The sequence below is a fragment of the Macaca thibetana genome, chromosome 1 (assembly GCF_024542745.1).
Source record: "Macaca thibetana thibetana isolate TM-01 chromosome 1, ASM2454274v1, whole genome shotgun sequence".
Classification (NCBI taxonomy): domain Eukaryota; kingdom Metazoa; phylum Chordata; class Mammalia; order Primates; family Cercopithecidae; genus Macaca; species Macaca thibetana.
In genome coordinates, this window is record NC_065578.1 from 131,626,634 (window position 1) to 131,647,930 (window position 21,297).

At 40.0% G+C, this 21,297-nt stretch overlaps 2 protein-coding genes across 9 annotated transcripts in view; one reads left to right on the forward strand and one right to left on the reverse strand.

Annotated features, from left to right (window-relative positions):
- IFI16 (interferon gamma inducible protein 16) overlaps positions 1–2,467 on the forward strand; it is a 42,137-nt gene extending 39,670 nt beyond the window's left edge. For both annotated transcript variants that reach the window (XR_007719306.1, XM_050757824.1), the window contains exons 9-10: positions 847–1,038; positions 2,130–2,467. Coding sequence is in view for 1 of the 2 variants with exons in the window: in XM_050757824.1 (XP_050613781.1) it covers positions 847–1,038; positions 2,130–2,210 (273 nt within the window). In the remaining variant the exon portion in view is untranslated. The remainder of the gene's footprint in view (positions 1–846; positions 1,039–2,129) is intronic.
- A 984-nt stretch (positions 2,468–3,451) lies between these two features.
- The window catches only part of AIM2 (absent in melanoma 2), a 130,766-nt gene continuing 112,920 nt past the window's right edge, over positions 3,452–21,297 (reverse strand). For 3 of the 7 annotated variants that reach the window (XM_050758408.1, XM_050758398.1, XM_050758379.1), the window contains 5 exons: positions 20,708–20,989; positions 16,048–16,181; positions 13,380–13,799; positions 10,831–11,019; positions 3,452–10,062 (listed from right to left, as the gene is read on the reverse strand). In XM_050758408.1, the coding sequence (XP_050614365.1) occupies positions 10,036–10,062; positions 10,831–11,019; positions 13,380–13,799; positions 16,048–16,181; positions 20,708–20,969 (1,032 nt within the window). In that variant the 5' untranslated portion in view covers positions 20,970–20,989 and the 3' untranslated portion in view covers positions 3,452–10,035. Of the gene's footprint in view, positions 10,063–10,830; positions 11,020–13,379; positions 13,800–16,047; positions 16,182–16,767; positions 20,990–21,297 lie in introns of those variants that run through there. The other 4 variants (XR_007719375.1, XR_007719374.1, XM_050758417.1 and 1 more) reach the window with 4 other exon arrangements.

Sequence of the window (21,297 nt, forward strand, 5' to 3'; positions counted from 1 at the left end):
ATTCATCAGGAGATTGTTGAGCAACTGACTTCTGCATTAAATAATAAGAAAAATACGAAAGCAAAAAGACTAGAAGAGTCACATAGCTTAACTGCTCAATGTATAAATAGGGGCAATAAAATGCAAAAAAAAAAAAAGCTTCGTGAATTCTTAGGCTTACAGTGTGCCTTTCGGTTTCAACACATCATGTAAATATTATGCTTAGCTGATTTAACTTGTTTGAAGTATTGTTTCGTACTCCATTATATATGTCTTCTAAGGTGGCTTACTTTTAATTGTGCTGTTTTCTGTACACTCTGTTTAAATGACTGTACATATGTATGTGGTTGTAGAATTAATGAATGAAGTAATGAGCTACAAACCAGAATAATGTGACTAGATGGATGATCTAGATTTGAGATCTGGGCAGATTGGCAAAGAGCCAATCTACTTAATGAGAATTTGCAACATTCTTTCTCAAACTTGTAAAGAGCCATGAAGAGCCTCTATTATCTGCTCTTGGGCAGATGTGAAAGATATCTACCAAAGTAATCAGATTTTTCTGTATCCAGGCTCCTTAAAAAATCCCAGCTATGCTGATGTTAAAACAGGAAAAATTAGTAATCAATTTTTTTTCCTAGAAAAACTCCAGCAGATAACGAACTTCAACAAAAGAGGCTCAAGAGAGGATTGAAAAGGCAGGATTCACAGACCAAGTGTCTGAAGCTATTTGGTACCTGTCATTCAGGACCTCCAGCTCTATTTACTCTATCAAAGACCAAAGTTTCCAGAAACACCCTGTATTTCTCATAGATTGGAAAATTATTGATCCAGTTTCAGAAGATAAGTGTTAATTTTCTTTTGCAGAAAAATGTAAGGGGTGAATTCACTTATTATGAAATACAAGATAATACAGGGAAGATGGAAGTGGTGGTGCATGGACGACTGACCACAATCAACTGTGAGGAAGGAGATAAACTGAAACTCACCTGCTTTGAATTGGCACCGAAAAGTGGCAATAACGGGGAGTTGAGATCTGTAATTCATAGTCACATCAAGGTTGGAACTTTATGGGAACATCATTTTTCCAAAGTGGCAAATCGTTTTGTTTACACTTTAAGAAAACTAGACTGCTACTATTACACGGAGAGTTTAGCAAGTGGAAAAGGAACAAAGCCTTGCACTTTACTGGGTGTAAACTTCCCATCGTTTTTGAAGAAGGATACTTGTAATCATAATAAAAAAAATTAGAGAGACTTTCAAAGGCTATGATACCTAAGTTAAATAAGAAAGAATTGGTTGCTTTTACCACAGCATGGAGATAATTTAATCAGAATTTGGTTAAGGCACATTTGTTTCAAATGCTGGCTCTGTGATTTTCTAGTTGACTAAAGACTTAACACTAGGAACCTCAAGTTCATCATTTGTGAAATGGGAGAAATATTGTCTACCATAGAGGGTCATCAACTTAGCTCACAGCAGCCCTAAATTACCAAGAATGCATCTGAGCAAATCAGATCACAAAGGTACCTGCCTTTAGTGAGATACATACACTGGTTTACATCTGACAGAGGTAGTTGGGTCTACATAACAAAGTTCATGCTTTTTGCCACACTGACACACACATTCATGTGGGATTCTTGGAACACTAACAAAGGCTAATATTGGAAGGCAAACAGTTCAAAACAAAGGCTGACATATTCAGGCACACACATGCTCTCAGATTGCTTCAGTTCTCGGGAACATCAGTCAAACATTCCAAATCTTCTTTGATAGCAATTGCACCAGGAATACCTTTTGTACTCTCTTCCTTCCTTTCTACCCAATGAAAACCTTCCCCTCAACTCTAGTCATTGGGTGCACCAGCTCCTTTCTCTCTCCTGTTGTTCCCTGACATCTCCTGCTCTTTCACTTGCACTCATGCTAAGTAGGAGTGAATATCTTATTTCACGGTCCCAATTAAAGAGAGAGGTATGACTCAAAGGTCAAGAATTTATTAAAGGAGACAGATGGGAGTGAGAAAAGAATCATTTAGAAAGGAATAGGGGAAGAGATATGGTGCATGGGGAGGAGATACAGTGTGATTGAAGAGAGAAATGTGGGATCACCAGCATCTCAACTGGTCTGTCTTTATCTCTTTCTCCTTCAAGGTCATCAAGGCCAGGAAAAACAAGAAAGACATATTCAATCCTGATTCAAGTATGGAAACTTCACCAGGCTTTTTCTTCTAAAATCTGAATGTCATTGATGGTAATGTTTATGGAGATAGGTCTAAGTGCCTTAAAAAATGTACATATTCCTGGTTGAAATACGACACTATATATGCACACCATTATCATATATACCAGCTGTTAATCCTATGGAATGGGGTATTGGGAGTGCTTTTTAAATTCTTTATAGGTTTTTTTTTTAATAAAATGTCATATGTTGCATCTTCAACTTCTATAATTTGAAAAAAAAATAAATAAACATTATCTTTTTTCTGAAAGGAATTCTTCCCCAGCAGTCTTTTTAATCCATCCATGAGTTGCTTAAAAGCAAATAGTTTGTGGTCTGCAAATTAGGGTGGGGCACACAGACCTCAAGCAATATTTGGATTTATACTTTGGGTGTGATCTTTACAGGGTAAAGCCCTGGTCAAGAATGAACAGGCTGTGTTCTGCTGAAAGAAACCAGGCTGAAGGGGTAGGTAGGGTGAAATCCAGCTTGTGGTTCAGTTGCCAAGCGCTGTGTTATTGTTTTAGCCCAGAGCAGTAGATACCTTTTCAGAATTGGTCTCCTGGAGGGGGCATAATTGGGTAAATTTTCTGCCAAATAAGGTACCTTCTGGTGATGTGCATGAAGGCACTTGTCTGTGTTAGAGGAATATCTGGGCCTGCCTGATGTGAAATATCTGGTTTTATGCATTTCCTCAAACACCGACTGCTCTTCAGGCACTTTCGAACCATATTTCCTTTTCTCACAATCCACTATAGTGATCTGATCCATTAGAAAGCTGCCCTAGGAAGAGCTGCATTACGCAAACACCGAAGATAATTAATTTTATTTAGAACAGAATAGAATAGCAGAAAGTACGTATCTAAAACTAAAATTTAGCTAAATTTATTGATTATATGTTTGGTACCTGGTACTTTGCAATTATTTTGTGACACATAATCTTCATATTAGTTCTAGAAGGTTGATTGTTTTCTCCTCTTTACTCACCCTATAATATGTGACAAACACGGAATAGAAAGGCAAAGTCACTTTCTTAATGACCCTTAGATGGTAAATTAGAGAACCTGATTTAGAGCTCAGGCTGTTGTTCTCTTTGGGGTGTGTGTGTGTTAGGAGAGGGGTATAGGGATGTGGTGGAAGCTATGAGGGATGGAATGGGGAAGTCTACTGTTGCAGGACTTTTCCTTACTTCAGGTAAACATGGGAGTCCTTATCATGTGGCCATGAAAAGTTAGGCTCACAGACAATTTGAAGCGTGAGGAGGGCAGAGTTTATTGGGTGAAAAGGAAAGAGGGAAAGGGTCCCTCTGCAAAGCCAGACTCCCTGCTGGTGTGCTTCCCACCTCACAGTTTGAATTTCAGTTTCTACCCAGGAAGAGGAGGGGCCGGGCTCTTCCCCACTGCAAATGGCACAAACTTATGTGGCTCCACCCCAGTGTACATTCCTCCCAGTGTGCAGGCTGGAGTTTCTCTGGGGACCCCTTCCCACCTGGCTGTCTCATTGACCCCTCTAAAGAAGTGCATCTAACTGCCATTAGAATAAGGATAAGGATAAGGATAAGGATGAAGACGGATCTCAACTGCTTCCTGCTGACAGGGGGCGCTGTTTTGGCAAAACAGCAGTCAAAGTCCCTTAGAGGCTTATTTAAGGGTTCCAAGCAGAAGGGGCCATTGTCCGCCTCTCCAGTTGCATGACTGTTTGGAGTTTGATGGCCTGAAGGGAAGAAGAGACAAACTGTATTATCAGAAAACATGCATCTAAACAAAGGGAGGGGTAAGGACAGCTCAAAAATCCTGAGGCCTTTTATCACTTTGCACAAGGAGAGGGAGGTCAGAAGCCCAACTGGTTTAAAAAAAAATTAAAAAAAAAAAAACCTTTACCCTTTAGCCAGCATGTTGGGCTTCTGGGTTCCCTTCCCCTGAGCCCAATACTAAGCTGACCAGTTTAAGGTTTGGGAAATTAACTCTTCCCAGTTTGGAGGATGCATCTAACGGGAGTGTCCCACAGTACAAAGACACAATCGCCTATCAGTGAAGAGAGAACTGAGGGGGAGAAAGGAAAAATGAAAGATGTTTTTTCAAAGGAGTCCTAAAGGTTCAGGATGCTTCAAAAGGGGTCCAGACTGAAAATGAATGGTTACTCATCTAGAAAGAGGGGAGCAGGCATCCCTGGTTCCCGTCTCTTCCTAGCAGATACCCGGGGTACATGAGGGAGAGAAGGAAGAGCATCCTCTTTCCCTCTTCCATCCTCACATCCCCAAGTCCCAGCAACCTTGGCAGGCACCACCATGGGTGGTAAAGCGGTTTAAACCCATGAAGCAGGGGGGCCTAGGAGATAGGAATTATCTGTTCTACCTATGTACACCCTACCTCCCCTGCTGTCAATAGCCTTGATTCCCTAGATCTCATTTATGAATTGAGTTTGGGACAAAAATGTGTCTTGAGGGATGTTGCATGGACTCCTTATCATCAGCTGAATGCTAAACTGAAACTGTGGAATTGAGTCCTCCTGCAACAAGGAAGAGAAAAGGATGTCTTGTGACACACCTAGATAACTGGTGGCTATAGTTATGCTTGCTAGGATTTGGGTGCATGGTGCTTGGCTTTGGTTAGCTCCCTTGGTCTTACTTTCCCAAAAAGGAAACTTTCACGTGATGGGCATCCTATTTATTCCCATCACCTGGCAGGATTTTGCAGGATTATTGCTCAGAACTAGGATGCCGATCGAGATTTTTACATTACCCATACCTTTTGTACTTTCTGAGCTGGAGCTGGAGCTTGCTGGTTGGTTCACAGGAACAAGCAAGGTTCATCTAAAATATAGGTAAAAACTTAAAAACAACTAATGAGTTTAGAATTTAATGGCAAATGTGTGATAAGTTTTGAAACACAATTTCTCTCTCTCCAGTCCTCATTTTTGGAAAACAAAAACAAAAACAAAAAAACAACAACAATAAAAAACATAAATCATGATAGGACTGAGTTGTTGGCAAAATAGATTGTAGTCTTACACTTGGTCTGATTATTTGCATAAAGTGCAAGAAGAATAATTATTTCTACGTAGGCCTTTTGGATTGGCTTTGATGGAACTCTGTTTCACAAGGAGTCTCAGATAAGACCTTTTAAAACCAAGCCCAGTTACGGGTTTGTATCCTCAAATGCCTGTGAGGTGAGTGATTCTCTTCTCTTAAGGTCCCAAGATAAACGGAGTTCTTGGACCTGTTAGAAAGTGACATTCTTAGGCTGGGCACAGTGGCTCATGACTGTAGACCCAGCATTTTGGGAGGCCAAGGCTGGCGGATCACTTGAGGTCAGGAGTTCGAGACCAGCCTGGCCAACACGGTGAAACTCCATCTCTACTAAACATACAAAAATTAGCCTGGTGTGGTGGCACATGCCTGTAGTCCCAGCTACTTGGGAGGCTAAGGCAAAGAATTCCTTGAACCTGGGAGGCGAAGGTTGCAGTGAGCCGAAATCATGCCACTGCACTCCAGCCTAGGTGACAGAGCAAGATTCTGTCTCAAAAAAAAAAAAAAAAATGGAGTGTGAGATGAAGCTGGCCTCCTTGACCTGGGGAGGGAGAGACTCCATGGGGCCATGGCAGAAAACACAGCCAGCCACCTGGGGCGCCTTGGGCTCTGTGTCCCAGCCTCAGCAGGGAGGGGAGGGTGGTGAGGGGCCACTGCTCACCGGTTCATCTGTAAAAAGGAAGTAGAAGGCCATGGAGGCTGAGGTCAACGGTTCTGACCCCTGGAAGCAACGGGGGTGGGGGCATGATTTCCCTCACCCTCAGAAGTCTGAGGATGAAAGGCTCAGAAAGGAGAGGGAAAAAGTTTCCTTGGTTTGCATCTCACTAACCAATTCTTGAGCCCCATTTTGGGCACCAAAAATGTAGGACTTTTCCTTAGTTCAGCTAAAGACAGGAGTGCTCATCACATGGCCATGAAAAATTAGGCTCACAGACAACTTGAAGCATGAGGAGGGCAGGGTTTTTTGGGTGAAAAGGAAAAGAGGGAAACAGGGATGGTCCACAAAGCCAGAGTCCCTGCTAGTGCACTTCTCACTTCACAGATTGAATTCCAGGTTCCCTCCAGGAAGAGGAGGGGCCAGGCTCCTCTCCACTGCAAATGGCGCAAACTTATGTGGCTCCATCCCAGTGCACACTCCGCCCAGTGTGCAGGCTGGAGTTTCTCTGGGGACCCCTTCCCATCTGGTTCTCTCACTACTGTGAAGGTCCAAAGCTATCTATGCCCAATAAGGAAAAGAGGCATTAGAGTTTGCCATTGTGGTCTGCGTCAAAGAGTGAAATAATAAAAATGTACTGTTTTACTACCTTTCTGCTTATGTGTCTTTCATTATAGTAGGCTTAGATGCCAATTAGACATTTTTATATTTTTTTGCCCAATGCTATTCTAATATGTATACACACACACACACACACACACACACACACATATCTGTGTATGTATATGTGTGTGTATATGTGTTTAAGATTATTTTGCTCATTTTGGGAAACCAGATTCTGAAGAAACTTCAGATGCTACAGAAGTCAGTTTTCTCACCTACAGTGAGAATACTGAAGTTCAGAGAGATTGAGTGAAGTGGTCAAAATCACAGTATCACTCAGCTAGTAAGGAACAGACATCATCCTAAGATGTCATAGACTGCTAAAACTGCCTCTAAATTCAAATTTGACTTAATGAACACTAAGAAAAGGACTGCTTTATACACAGATGATGTTTGTATTCTCAGCTAGTCTAATATTTCATATGCATATCACTTGATGTAAGCTTTCTGTAATTGCCTATTCTTGAGTATGTGGATGATGGTGATTTGGAGTTAGTGTCATTTAAGAGGGCTACTACATCCCAGCCTTTGCTTGCTTTCCTTAACACCATGCTGATTCCCCTTCAAACTGTACTTTCTAAGGACAATCTATGTTTAAATGAAATAAGAAAAACATTACCCTCTGCCCAAAATAATTTGCCTCTTCAATTTTGTTTTCACTTAAATAGCTTCATCCTCTGATGCCTTGACTGCACTGTGTCATATTTTTCCACCTTACCACATATCAGAGCTTCTCCATGGGACTCAAATCAAGTAGATGAGAAGCTGGAGCTTCCCCTAGATCTGTAGTGTGTAGACCAGAGAGGACAGAACAACTCACAGAGATGCTAATCTGTCCTCATAAACATTTTACAGACTAGTTTGTACCAAGTGTTTTTAAGGTATGCAATAGCGCTAAAGCTGACATTTTAGGTTAAATACCTGTATGTGGAATTACTGGGTCAAATAATATGAGCATAATTACTAATAATGTTGCCAAACTAATATTTCAATTAACACTTCTGAGGACATTTTCCTTAATCATATCATCATCACATTCACAAATCCTGGACATTATTAACCTAATGGATAAGGAATATTCATTGTTTTAAAGTCCCTGATTTCTGTGGGTCTCTTTAAAAAGTGTCATCTTTCTTATTTATTTTAAAAGCAATAGGTATTTCTTCCAGAGAAATAAAAAAAACAACAGAATATCAAAAACATCCATAATTCTATCTTCCAACTTGATGCATGTTTTCCATGTTTATCATGGCATAATCTACAAACAACCATACTTACTCTTATTAATGGAAATTTCTGTGAATTTTTACAAATGCATGTAGTCATGAAACTACCACAAAAGTTAAGATAGAGAATAGTTTCATCATGACAAAAATTTCCTTCCTGCTGCTTTGTTGCCAGCCTTCCTCTCAACTCCAAGCTCCTAGAAACCACTGATCTAGTCTTTACTATACTTTTGCCCTTTACGGAATGTCATAAAATGAAATTAAAAATGTAAACTTTTGAGTCTGGCTTCTTTCACTTAGAGTAAAGATCTATCCATGTAGATGTGTGTGTCAGTAGTTACTCCTTTTTATTGCTGAGTACAATTCAATTATATGGATCTACAAAAGTTTGCTTATTCAATTTTCAGGTGAGGGATAATTGAGTTTTTTACATTTTTGCATAATTACAAATAAACTTTCATGAATATTTACATGCAGATTTTTGTGTGAACATACATAATTATTTCAAGCGGATAAAAAAACTTAGAGCAGGTTTGCTGTGTCATGTGGTAAGTGTATGTTTAAATTTATAAGAAATTTCCAAACTCTTTTCTAAAGTGACTGTAAGACTTTTCATTCCCACCAGCAATAAGTAAGAGTTTCAACGGCTCTGTATCCTCCTCAGACCTTAGCATTGTGGATGCGTATTAAGTTTGTAAAAATGGACAAACTCTTTTGCATAAAGGTTATACCATTTGACATTTCCACCAGCAGTGCACGACAGTTTCAGTTTTTCCAAATCTTTGTCAGCACTTGGTATGGGTAATCTATTTTAATTTTAGCTGTTCTAATAAATGTATAATGGTATCTCACTGTAGTTTTAGTTTCCATTTCCTTAAAGATGAATTATGTTGAGTGTATTTTTATGTGCCCATTTTAAACATTTAATTGGTTGTTCTGCAATTATTGAATTTTGAGTGTTCTTTATAAATTCTGGATACAGGATCATTTAGTTTTTTGAGACAGTCTTACTCTGTCACCCAGGCTGGAGTCCAGTGGTGTGATCTCAGCTCACTGCAACCTCTGCCTCCCGGGTTCAAGTGATTCTCCTGCTTCAGCCTCCCGAGTAGCTGCAATTACAGATGCCCACCACCACGCCTAGCTATTTTTTTTTTTTTTTTTTTGGATTTTAGTAGAGACGAGGTTTCACCATGTTGGCCAGGCTGATCTCAAACTCCTGACCTCGGGTGATCCACACACCTCGGCCTCCCAAAGTGCTGGGATTACAGGCGTGAGCCACTGTGCCTGGCCTGGATACAGGGTCTTCAGCAGCTATGTGACTAACAAATATTAAGCCACAATCTATGGTTTGCCTTTCAATGCTCTTAATGGTACCTTTTGAAGAACAGAAGTTCTTCATTTTGATGAAGTTCAAATTATTAAGCATTTATGTTATGTAGATTGTGCTTCTGGTGTGATATCTAAAAAATCTTTAATCTTTCCCTAGACCAAGATCACACAGATTTTCTCCCATGTCTTCTAGAAGTTTTATGGTTTTGGATGTTTATGAAAAGCCAATGATCCATTTGGACTTTATTTTTGTATAAAGAGTGAGGAATGGCTCAGATTTGTTTTTTTAAGTACAGGTATCTAATTGTTCTTGTACTTTATTTTAGTCTTTTCTCCATTGAACTGTGTTTGTACTTTTGTAGAAAATCAATAGACTGTAAATTTACAAGCCTAGTTTTGGCTCTCTAGTTTTCCGTTAGGCTTTATGCTTATTCTTTCTCCAATAACACAAATTGTCTTATTATTTATATACCTTTTAAAATATTTCTAAATCATTGCCCTATGGGACAAAATATACATTTTTAATTATGCAGTATCTACTTTCAAATAATACTGCACTGCTTCACATGTTGTACAGGATCTTCTAACAGTATACTCCTAATTCTTCCCTCTTGTATTTTGTGCAATTGTTGTCATGTAGTTTACTTTTACATTTGTATAAACATATAATACATTGATAAAGTATTTTTGCTTGAGACAAGGGATTGACAAACTAAATGAGATACTGTAATGAATGAGAAACAGATGTTTATTGTGATCATCTGTTGATATTCTGAATTTGTTTATCCAGCAATTATCCTATCCTAATTTGGTGGAGAGAGGAGCCTGTGAACTGCTGCTCTCAGGTAACTTACAATCTGATTGAAGAAGATGTATCACGTATTCTTCAATTAAATGCTGCTTAGACCAGTTGGCTTGAATTGGTCCTTTTTATTTCTCTATGTTTTTTTACTGGCCTTAATAACCTGGATGGAGAAAAAAAAAAACATGCAGTCTGAGATGCGGTCAATAAGTGGCCCCTCCTCTGTTTGCAGTCACTATGGCCTTCTAAAGTGTATATCACCTTCTGATAAAATTATTTTGTTCCCACCCTTCTAATACATTGGTTTGTCTTGGATCATACTCCCAAAGTGAATATCTGACCTGAGAAATACACTCCAACTTAGCAAGGTCATATATGCATATTTCTCAAGTCTTGGCCTCCACTCCTACAGAGACAGCAGGTAGTACAACCGACACTGAGACTTGGGGAAGAGCACCAACTAGTGGCAGGAGATGGGTAGGAGGGTGTGGTGGAAGGTCAAGAGTAGGGGTTTACATGGACTCAAGTGCCCTGGACTATGGTAGGTGCAGGCGTGGTGGGACTGGCTAGGGAAATGTGTCCTCAAAGTATCTATTGTGTGTCTACTTTCAAAGACATTACTCAGAATGACTTTTCCAACTCTGGGCAAGCTTTCTGCTTTAGACTTGTAGTGTTACTGAGGAGCTCTTTCTTGGGCTCTGTGTGCATAACAGTATGCGCCTCTGCCTTGAAAAGCCCATGTTCTCTTAACTGTGTATCTAGAATACGTGTTTCCTAAGAGGGAGGTTTCTCAGTTCTGGGAGATGGACGTGTACTAAATATCAATGTCTTCCATTCCATATCCTGTTCAATGGCTCCAGTCCAGCTTCCTGACAGAAAGCAAAACATATCACCCCCTTGGAGAGTTGACTTTGCTCCATGCAGTTCCCACCTTTATGGTGCTATGAACTCCAGATGTCAGCTGTGGTTTTTCTCCATTTTTTGACAGTGTGAAGAATGTAAGTCGAACCTTATCTCCTTCCTTACATTGCATTGTGTCCTCGTTTCTAACCGCCAATACTTCCATTTCCCCAGTCTTGTCACTTAGGTCAAATAATACATTTTTCTTCTTTTCTGTTACCTGTAAAAGAAAATCAACATCCAGCCTCTGATAATCTGATTAAGGAATGCCACATCAGTCACACATCAGACATGCCAGAAGAAGGCTCTAAAAAGAAATACAGTTAATTCTTGAACAACACAGATTTTAGCTGTGCAGGTCCATTTACATGGGAATTTTCCTCTGTCTCTGCCACCCCAAGACGGCAAGAGCAACCCTCCTCTTCCTCCTTCCTCCTCAGTCTACTTAACATGAAGACAGTGATGAAGAACTTTGATGATCTACTGCCACTTAATGAATAGTCAGTATATTTTCTTTTTTGTGATTTTCTTAATAACATTTTTCTCTACCTCACTTTTTAAGAATATAGTATATAATATGTATAACACAAAAATGTGTTAAGTGACTGTTTATATTGTCTGTAAGGCTTCTGGTCAAGAGTAGGCTATTAAGTAGTTAAGTTTTTGGGGAATCAAAAATTATATGCAGATTTTCGACTGCTCGGGGTCAGCAGCCCTAATCCCTACATTGTTCAAGGGTCAACTTGAAGAAAAAGTTTCTGCTTTGAAACTAGCAGGTATATATCTAATAGATGTTAGCAAGTTCACACAGAGGAGGCAGACGTGTCTTACTTAGAATATGCTGTCTCCTATGCCCATCTTTCCAGTCCCAAACTCCCTTCCTTTAGGAGGAGGCCAGGGTGGCCCATAGAAGCAACAACTGCTGGATAGAGAGGATGGAGCTTCTCCAGGGCCAGTAGCCAGATTAGTCAGGGGAAAAAAGAAGACCCTGGGGTTGGAAGAGAGCTATTTTTTTTATTTTTTTATTTTTTGAAACAGAGTTTCGCTCCTTCACCCAGGCTGGAGTGCGATGGCGCAATCTTGGCTCACTGCAACCTCCACCCCACTGGGTTCAAGCCATTCTCCTGCCTCAGCCTCCAGAGTAGCTGGGATTATATATAGGTCCCTACCAATACACCCGGCTAATTTTTGTATTTTTACTAGAGACAGGTTTTGCCACATTGGCCAGGATGATCTGGAACTCCTCAACTCTGGCGATCCACCCGCCTTGGCCTCCCAAAGTGCTAGGATTACAGGCATGAGCTGCCGTGCCCAGCCTGAAGACAGCTATTTAAAACAACAAGTCCAGGAGAGACATGAGGTAATGATGCAAGATCCAGCTGAGAGTCTAGTAAGTAATCAAAGACAAGAAATAATGCACAATCAAGTCTAGATCAAAAGGAAATAGGAGGTTGGTCAGTTATTTCGGAGATTGATCGTATTTTAGCTTTAATTTTGTGGACTAAATCAATATATGTTAGTGGCCAGATTAAAAGCTGAAAACTGGGACAAAGAACATGACCTTCCTATCCAAGGTCATTTTACACTTGAATTTTCCAAGAGGACTGGAGAGTCTTCCTATCAATTCCTTCTAAAACTAACCCAAGGCAGCAGAGGTTATTCTGAGGCTCTGAATGCAGGGGCAGCAGGTTCCCTCTCTACGGTTCTTCAGGTCCTGCCCTAGACCAGAAAAAGTCATTCCACAAGGCTAGTTCCCTGAAGCTCAGAGTCATAATACTTTATTATTTCTCACTTCTAATAAGTCTCCTCGAGGAGTGCCTCTGCCCGGCCACCCCACCGTCTGAGAAGTGAAGCCGGCCGCCCCACCGTCTGGGAAGTGAGGAGGGCCTCTGCCCGGCCGCCCCACCGTCTGGGAAGTGAGGAGGGCCTCTGCCCGGCCGCCCCACCGTCTGGGAAGTGAGGAGGGTCTCTGCCCGGCCGCCCCACCGTCTGGAAAGAGAGGAGCGCCAGCCGCTGTGCAACCTTCCAAGTGTGAAGTGATAGCCTTGTATGTGATCTTTTCTGTCTTCCCCAAGTTTGCATTTTCGACATTAAAGTTTACTTTTAATTAAAAAGAAAGAAATAAATAAGTCTCCTCAAGCTAACTCTTTCTTCTGTTTTCTTCATTTAATCACAGTTCTTTAATCCTGACTTGCATATTGGTTTTTCAGGTCAATTAATTTGGTTGATTACTCAACTACACTTATTTTGCAATCACAACAATAGTCACTTAAAATAAAGATAATATGGACAAAGTACAAAAATAACGCAGAAATAAAAACTATGTGAACGAACTAATTCCTTTTTCAGAGGCTACTGGGATAAGAATAAGTTGAAACAGGATTGTGACATTTTTGACAATAAAAACAATTTTTGAGTTTTCGTATGAATTTTGGCATGTTAACTCTGCAGCTCTTTAGAACTTTGTATTTTTTTATTTTGTCTGTATAGACATTAACACCTTTTCTAAAGTCTCTTTAAGATCAGATGGAAAATACGTTATTCTTACTAATCAATATGAAATTAGCTATGAAAACTTACCTTCTGGACTACAAACAACCCATTCACAATTGTTCCAAGGGGCTGAGTTTGAAGCGTGTTGATCTTTGGGGTTTCACCAGCTTTTCTGATAATGTTCAGCGGGACATCAACCTTTTGGTCAGATTTAGCATCTAACACACATGAGGCGCTATTTACCTCTAAGAAACCACTGTGCTGATAATATCTTGATATTATAATCATTCTCTTTGGAATGAATTTATCTTTCAGCAGTGTATTAAAAACTTTTACAAAGAAGAATTCCTTCTCTGTAGCCACTGTAGCATGAAACATCTCTTGCTTGCCTTCTTGGGTCTCAAACGTGAAGGGCTTTGTTGCTTTCAGTACCATAACTGGCAAACAGTCTTTCCGAAACTCTTCTCTGATAGATTCCTGCTGGGCCACCCTCTGTTTCTGCTCAGGCTGAAGACAAGAGAAGAAAGATATCAGCTGTGAGTCAAAAAGGTACTATTGAGAGGACCTTCCTTCACCCACAGTGCTAAGCCTCAGGAAACCACAGAAGACAGGTGGAATCAAGGGAAGAGACACAGAGGGGATAAGAAGAGACTTGAGGCCTAGAATGATCTAGATGGAACAGAGAGTGCAGAAGGAAGATTTCAACTCCTGTATTCAGATAAGACGGTGTAACATGTTTTGGAGGAATGATCCCTAAAACCAAATCCTTGCTTTGCCATGTGCTATATAAAAAGACTTCATCAGATTTCTGAAATATTGCTAAGCCTCGGGGTAAATCTGATAAATCTGATTCCATCTTCTATGGATTCCATTCGGGCATAATATATCCTTGTTTCTCTATCCAACACTGTCCTAAACATTCATTTTACTCTGGTATAAAAGTGAGAGAGCTCAGTGACCTGCACAGGGTTCCCCAAATTCCTAGGGAGGTATTGTACGTAACAAAATGTAGACTATGTTTAATGTGAGTTAAGGGGGAGACCTAGGTCAGAGATCTTACAAGTGAGTTAAAGGAGAAATTTAAAAGGAGAATTGATACTACATTTGTGGATTTACCCTTAAATAATGAATTATGCACTAAGGTTTACATTTTAAAAATATATCTTATTATTTGAAATTATAAAAAAAGAAATAATTTAAATACATAAAAAATAGAATTTGGTTAAACAAAATATGGTATAGTCACAAATAGATTACTATGCAAATATTAAAAATGCTTTAGAGAAATAATGTGATAAACTGTTATAACTGACTCAATAAAGGGAAAGGTCCTAAACAGATAAAAAATCTCTTTCTTTTTGGATAAATAAGCAGTTAAAGCACACACACAAACACACTACAGAGATATTTACCAACATCAATATTTTTTTCCTAGATGATACAATTATAGGTAATTTTATTCGCTTCTCTGTGTTTTTTATTTTTCTGAATTAACAGAGATAAGATACCTTTTTTGGTTTGTTTTGGGAGAAAATACTACTTTTTAAAAGCAACTTGCCATCTAGAACCAAATGGAAATACAGGGAAAAACAAACAGAGGCATAAAAAGTCAAGTGTAGGAGTCTCGAAGGCTGTCTCCGATGTGACCTGAAGCTTGGGCCAGTGGAGCTGGGGCCAGTAAGGGGCCCTGACGGGCAGTATAACTGACTGCATTTGGATCAATGCAGGTAAAGGTCAGTTCCACTGAGTTCCACTACAAAAGTCCTCTTTGGTCCATGTATCTTTAGTTGAGTCTTCCAGACTGAATGATGCATATTTTCATTACTGGTGATGGAATCACACCATGTATACTTGAACCTTGTTTTCTGAAAAATCCAGAAGTTTCTGGGCCAAACCCAGAGGAAATGGCTCCTCTAGACAAAGAGAATGAAGTATGTGTAATCAGTTTCTAGAGCTCACACAGCTATAAAATGGTGTAACACCTGCTTCACAGGAAATGAAATTGCATGTGTGGTGGATTCTGTGTTGGGCCTTTCCGATATTGCCTGCCGCTCCCTCAGGACTCAAGTAATCATTCTCATCAATGAGACTCTTCAGGCACTACTCTCTCAGCTAAACAGGGCCACCTCACCTTGTCCATGCAGGTGTATAAAGGGCTTTTTTACATTACTTTTAAAAAGCAATTTGCTGTCAAGAACTAAGGGAAAATACAGGGGAAAACAAACAGAGGCATGCCAGGCCGAGTGTAAGAGTCTCTGCAATAGATCTCTGATGTGACCCAGAGCCTGGGTCTGTGCAAACCACAGACTCCCCCACCAGTCTTGGGAGCCCTGAAGGGCATTCTCAGCTCCCGAGCTCCCTGTGGGGTAGGCCAAGGCCTCTATTGCAACTATATTGGACTTGACATTCTTCCTCTTCTACTCCTTTCACTTCCTCACAGATACTAATTCTGAAAGTGCTCTAAAATAGACTTCCTGTAAACAACTGTCTATCTCAGAGTTTTCGTCTTATAGAATCCAAACCATAACAGAGTGTTAATGTGTCCAGGCCCTGACAGAGATTAGAAGCTCAACAGGTGTTTAATCTGATTAATCAGAGGTAGTTCCTGTTTTTGTGACTCAGAGTGCTTTTCACACTGTGGCCTTAATTCCCTTATTTGCATGCTCTGAGATAAAGAACAGAGAACAATGTGGGAAATGACAGTGACAGTGATGCTCTTACAAGGACAAAGACCACTCCACTCTCCTCATCCTACCTTAACATGAGGAGAGACTTTTGGTGCAGCACGTTGCTTTGTGACATCATTTCTGACGGCTGCAGATGCAGCAGGACTCATTTCAGGTTGACTTAGTGGCTTTGGTTTTGTTACCGATTTGTATTCCTTATCAACTGATTAAAAAATGGAAGACATGGCCAATAAGCATATAAACATATGAGCAGTGCACATTTTCAAATGTCACCAGAAATAAATACTAAAACCATATTAAGATATCTTCAAGAGCAGTTAATTTTTCTAAAAAAAAAAAAAAAAAAATCTTGTTTTAAAATGAAAGAAACTGGACCTGGCACAGACACCTGTAATCCCAGCACTTTGGGAGGCCAAGGCTGGAGGATCAACCCGAGGCCAGGAGTTTGAGACCAGCTTAGTCAACATAGGGAGACCCTATCTTTATAAAAAATATTTTCAAAATTAGCCAGGTGCAATGTCACATGTTTTCAGTCTCAGCTACTTGGGAGGGTGAGGCAGGAGGATAACTTAAGCCCAGGAATTCAAAGCTGCAGTGAGTCGTGATCACACCACTGCACTCCAGCTTGGACGACACAGTGAGACCTTGTCTGTCTCAAAAAAAAAAAAACAAAAAACAAAAACAAAAGACAAAAAACAAAAGAAACTATGAAGTCTTAGTCTTAAATCGGTATAACACTTTGGAAAATGGTTTGGGACTCTATTTATTGAAATTCAATATCTACTTACCTTAACATCCAGTAATTCCATTCACAGGTGTACAGTCAAGAGAAACACACATACAAATACAAACATACAAAGATAAGTACATAAGGCTTATAATAAATATTCATAGCAGCATTTTTCACAATGGCCTCAAATGACTAAAATAACAATAAAAAATAGACCAATTCTCTCTCTATATATGTATATGTATATGAGTTTATATGTGTATGTAATTATCAATTAAATGGAATCTTATGTAGTAGTGAAAATGAATAAACTACTGCTATGAAACAAGGGCTGATTTCTTTTCTTTTCTTTTTTTTTTTTTGAGGCAGAGTCTCACTCCGTCACCCAAGCTGGAGTGCAGTGGCCCAATCTCGTCTCACTGCAACCTCCACCTCCCAGGTTCAAGTGATTCTCCTGCCTCAGCCTCCTGAGTAGCTGGGATTACAGGTTCATGCCACCATGCCTGACTAATTTTTGTATTTTTTTAGTAAAGACGGGGTTTCACCATGTGGGTCAGGCTGGTCTTAAACTCCTCACCTTGTGATCCGCCTACCTCAGCCTCCCAAAGTGCTGGGATTACAGGCATGAGCCACCGCACCTGGCCACAGATTTCTAATTATGTTCTACAAGGCCTTGCCTTGTCCTTCTATCGAGGGGACCCCATCCTGCCCTCTGAAGACTCTCTGTACTCCAGCTACACTGGCCTTCTTTCAGTCCTCAAGCAGGTCAACACCTGCTGTCATAGGGATTTTCACAGTGTTCCCTCTGACTGAAGGTACCTTTAACTCCTATGCATTTTTCAGAGCTTAGTGCAAGGGTCACTTCCCTATGGAACCCACTTTGACCAACACCAACTCTAATTCGTGGCTTATGTTAATGCTCCTTTGACACATGCTGCTGAAGAACCATCTTCCTTTCCATTAGAGCATTTGTCTCAATTAATTACATTCATAAATTTTCCTGTAAGAAAAATATCTACTTTCCCTTTAGAATATAAGCTGTATAAAATTTGGATTTGTTTTTAACACCTTGTTTTATCATAAGAACCTAAAAGCTTTCCTTGTACCTATTAGCAATTCAATAGATATTTACTGAATGGATGAAGAAATGGATGGATGGGTGGCATGTTGGCTCCTCACTAATGCCTACAAAATGCAGTTGTATACTTTGGCTGGGCTCCTCCACATCTATGGTCAGGTTATATGTTATTGTGAAAAGCCAACTCCTAGTCCTGATTTTTAAAAAGACCATGTAACAAGATGGTCGTGTTTAATGACTTAAGGCACTCTCAGGCAGAAGAGGGCCTGAGAAATTATTAGATGTCATTTCTGATAGAATTTGAACAACTCTGGGCTGAAATAGCAAGGCAATCACTTTGATTTTACTAAAAACAGAAACGATACTGTTTTATGAGGTAGTAGGTACTCTGTCATTACCTTTCAAAGATCAGAAAGTGGTTGACTGTCTGACAGGGATATTGTAGCAGGATCTCTGCTCTAGAAAGAAGTTACACTAACCTTCTAATGATAAGTTAGTTCCATGCAACTGGTTTCAGAAAGGTATGCAGATAAAGTCTCTTCTATGTTCACAGCATCGGCGAGAAAACAGCATCAAGGAGGCCAAGGGAATCAACCTACCGTTCTACCACATCACATCAGCCATACTTCATCTCACACACAGTGGTACCAATATTTGTGGACAAGCTTGTCTGCCCACTATAAATCTCTCATTTGCCTTAATAATCAGGTGGACATTGTTACTGATTATCTCATTTATCATTTTCAGCATTTTATTTTAATCTTGCAGGACTTCTGTAGACTGTGATCACATTTTCTCTTCGCTTCCTTTTTCTATGCTTATGAGTCCTTGTATTTTCTCATCTTGCTTCATACAAAAGCTTCTCCTCTCTACTAATTATTGCCTCTGTCTTCATTAAAGATTCTCCAGGTATCTTCTACCTTCCATGGGGTGAGGTTGTGAGTAGAAGAGCATATAGCACTCTACATGCAGACATGCCATGGCAACAGAGAAGGATCACTTAACCAAGAATGATAGTAACTGTTCAAAAAAATGAAACAAAAGCTTTTCATACAATAATAGAAATAGCATGGACACACAAAAATTTCCTACATTCAAAAGAGGCCTAAGTATGTCCACGGATGGAATTTGAGAGCGATGAAGGAACTCAGTTGCCTTCTTGTAGAGCATGCAGGAAGCATACTTTGTGTTTTTTGTTGTTGTTGTTGTTGTTGTTGTTGTTGTTTGAGACAGGGTCTCACTATTGTTGCCCAGGCAGGGGTGCAGAGGCATGATCTCAGCTTACTGCAACCTCTGCCTCCCGGGTTCAAGTGATTCTCGTGCCTCAGCCTCCTGAGTAGCTGGCATTACAGACGCCTGCCACCATGCCTGGCTAATTTTTGTATTTGTAGTAGAGACAAAGTTTCACCATGTTGACCAGGCGGATCTCGAACTCTTGACCTCAAGTGATCCACCTGCCTTGGCCTCCCAAAGTGCTGGGATTAAAGGTGTGAGCCACTGCACCTGGCCCAAAAGCATACTTTGAATTCTACAACTGTTACATTTGGAGACTCTCATTTGGGACAGCCTCTGGATGATCTACTCCTGAGTCTCCAAGTTAGTCCCAAACTGGATCTTTTTTAGCTAAGTAGAATAACAAAATCCCAGAATCATTAGAACAGCAAAATGGGGAGAAGATTGTAGAAGGGGAAATTTTGTGCTATCCTGGTCAAAGAGAAGAATTAATTCTTGATTTATTGCCAAAATAGAAGATATTTCTAAATATCTCAGCCTATGTTTGCCAATAGATTCCTGTCTCATCCCAGATAAGAAACACAGGGCAGCTGGTTACATGGAAGTAACATGGGTAGTTACCGCCATCTAAGGGCCATCTTAAAGAACTACACCTTCTAACTTAAAGCCTGGGAAAACAACCACTCCTTTCTCATTAGTGCCTTAGAAACTACCTCACAGTTTACATCTGTATAGAATTATGGACCTACATAGTATCACTTATGTGGCTTCATTTAACCTTCTTATAAACCATGTGTGAGAAGCCATGTCACCGTGTTGTACACCCACAAATGCTATTAAAAGCTGTTGTAATCTTTGCTGTTACGGTTTTACTTTGAATCCTAAAACTGTTGCATTTGGAGACTCTCATTTGGGACAGTCCTGGAGTGATATGCTCCTTTGTTAGCTCTTTTTTGTTCTTCAGACATAAAGCCGGGACGTATCAATTGTTCTTAGTAAACAAAATCAGGAATTTAAACTAAATGTATATAATTCAGATGGAGATGATGAGTGATTTATTGAATGATGTTAAAAAAGTCTTTTTGCTGTGGGTAATTTATACTGTCACTGGAGATAGAGAGGAGAGAGAATCCCTGAAGGAGGATTCTCCCTCCCTGAAGAAGGAGGAGATCATCCCCTAAAGAAAGCAGCATAGTCTGGGACCATAGAAAGATAGGGACATGGAGAGAAATAAACAGACTGTGTGAAGGAAAAAAAGGTGCTCAATATCCTGGTTTACAATTTTCCAATGCAATAATTTATATTTTTGAGACTTCAGTAGAATGTGAGAGCATTACATACTGTGGAAATGGAGTTGGGAAAAGTTAACTTTGAAATTCTACATCCATATTCACTGTAATTGAACTGGAGACAAAGATGGGCAAGGAGAAAAGATGATAAATGGAAGTGGTCACCCTAAAGGCTGGAACAAGAGATGCAAACCAAGGCTGGAATGGATTTGTGGAATTTGTAACAAACACTTCCTACAAGTGATTCTCAGTAAAAGGGGGCAAAGAGACAGGTGCACTAAGTTAGCAAACAAATTCCAACAGTGTGCACTGGGGGTCATATCCCAGGGACGCCATGAAAGGAAAGGCCCAGGCTTGGCAGAGAAAGGGACTGGGCAGGTGCGGGACTACCACATTACCTTTCTCCTTCTCTTCCTGAAGACGTTTTACCAAAAGCATATAATTCAACTTCTGAAAAATAAGAATGGTCTTCTTCACTGCAGTCACTGCACCAGCATTTTGAATCATCAAGTTAGCTACTTGTATTCTGTTTGCAGTACGTAGTTTGCCTGTGGCGATATTAAACTCGTCTGAAAGAAAGAACTTAAACCTATCCAGTTCCTCATCAGTGATGTTATCCAGGCCCGTTAGCAAGAGTATCTCCTTGTATTTACTCTCCATCTGACGACTTTGGGATCAACCTATAAGGAATCCAAAGCATGTAAGATTACAACACCAAAAGGGATTCTACATTCAAAATAAAGCAAGGTGAGCTATTAATATTTTTAAAGAAAAATAAACAAAATGTTTGCAGTAGTAAAAGAGATTTGAATGGGACATAGGTAAGAACTTCTTAAGCAAGGTGATCCCTATTCCTGGGAAAGACATCTTCAGAAAGTATACAACACCTCTGGAATTCTTAGAAAACAGGATACATCAGCTGGGCATGGTAGCTCACGCCTGTAATCCCAGCACTTTGGAAGGCCAAAGCGGGCGGATCACCTGAGGT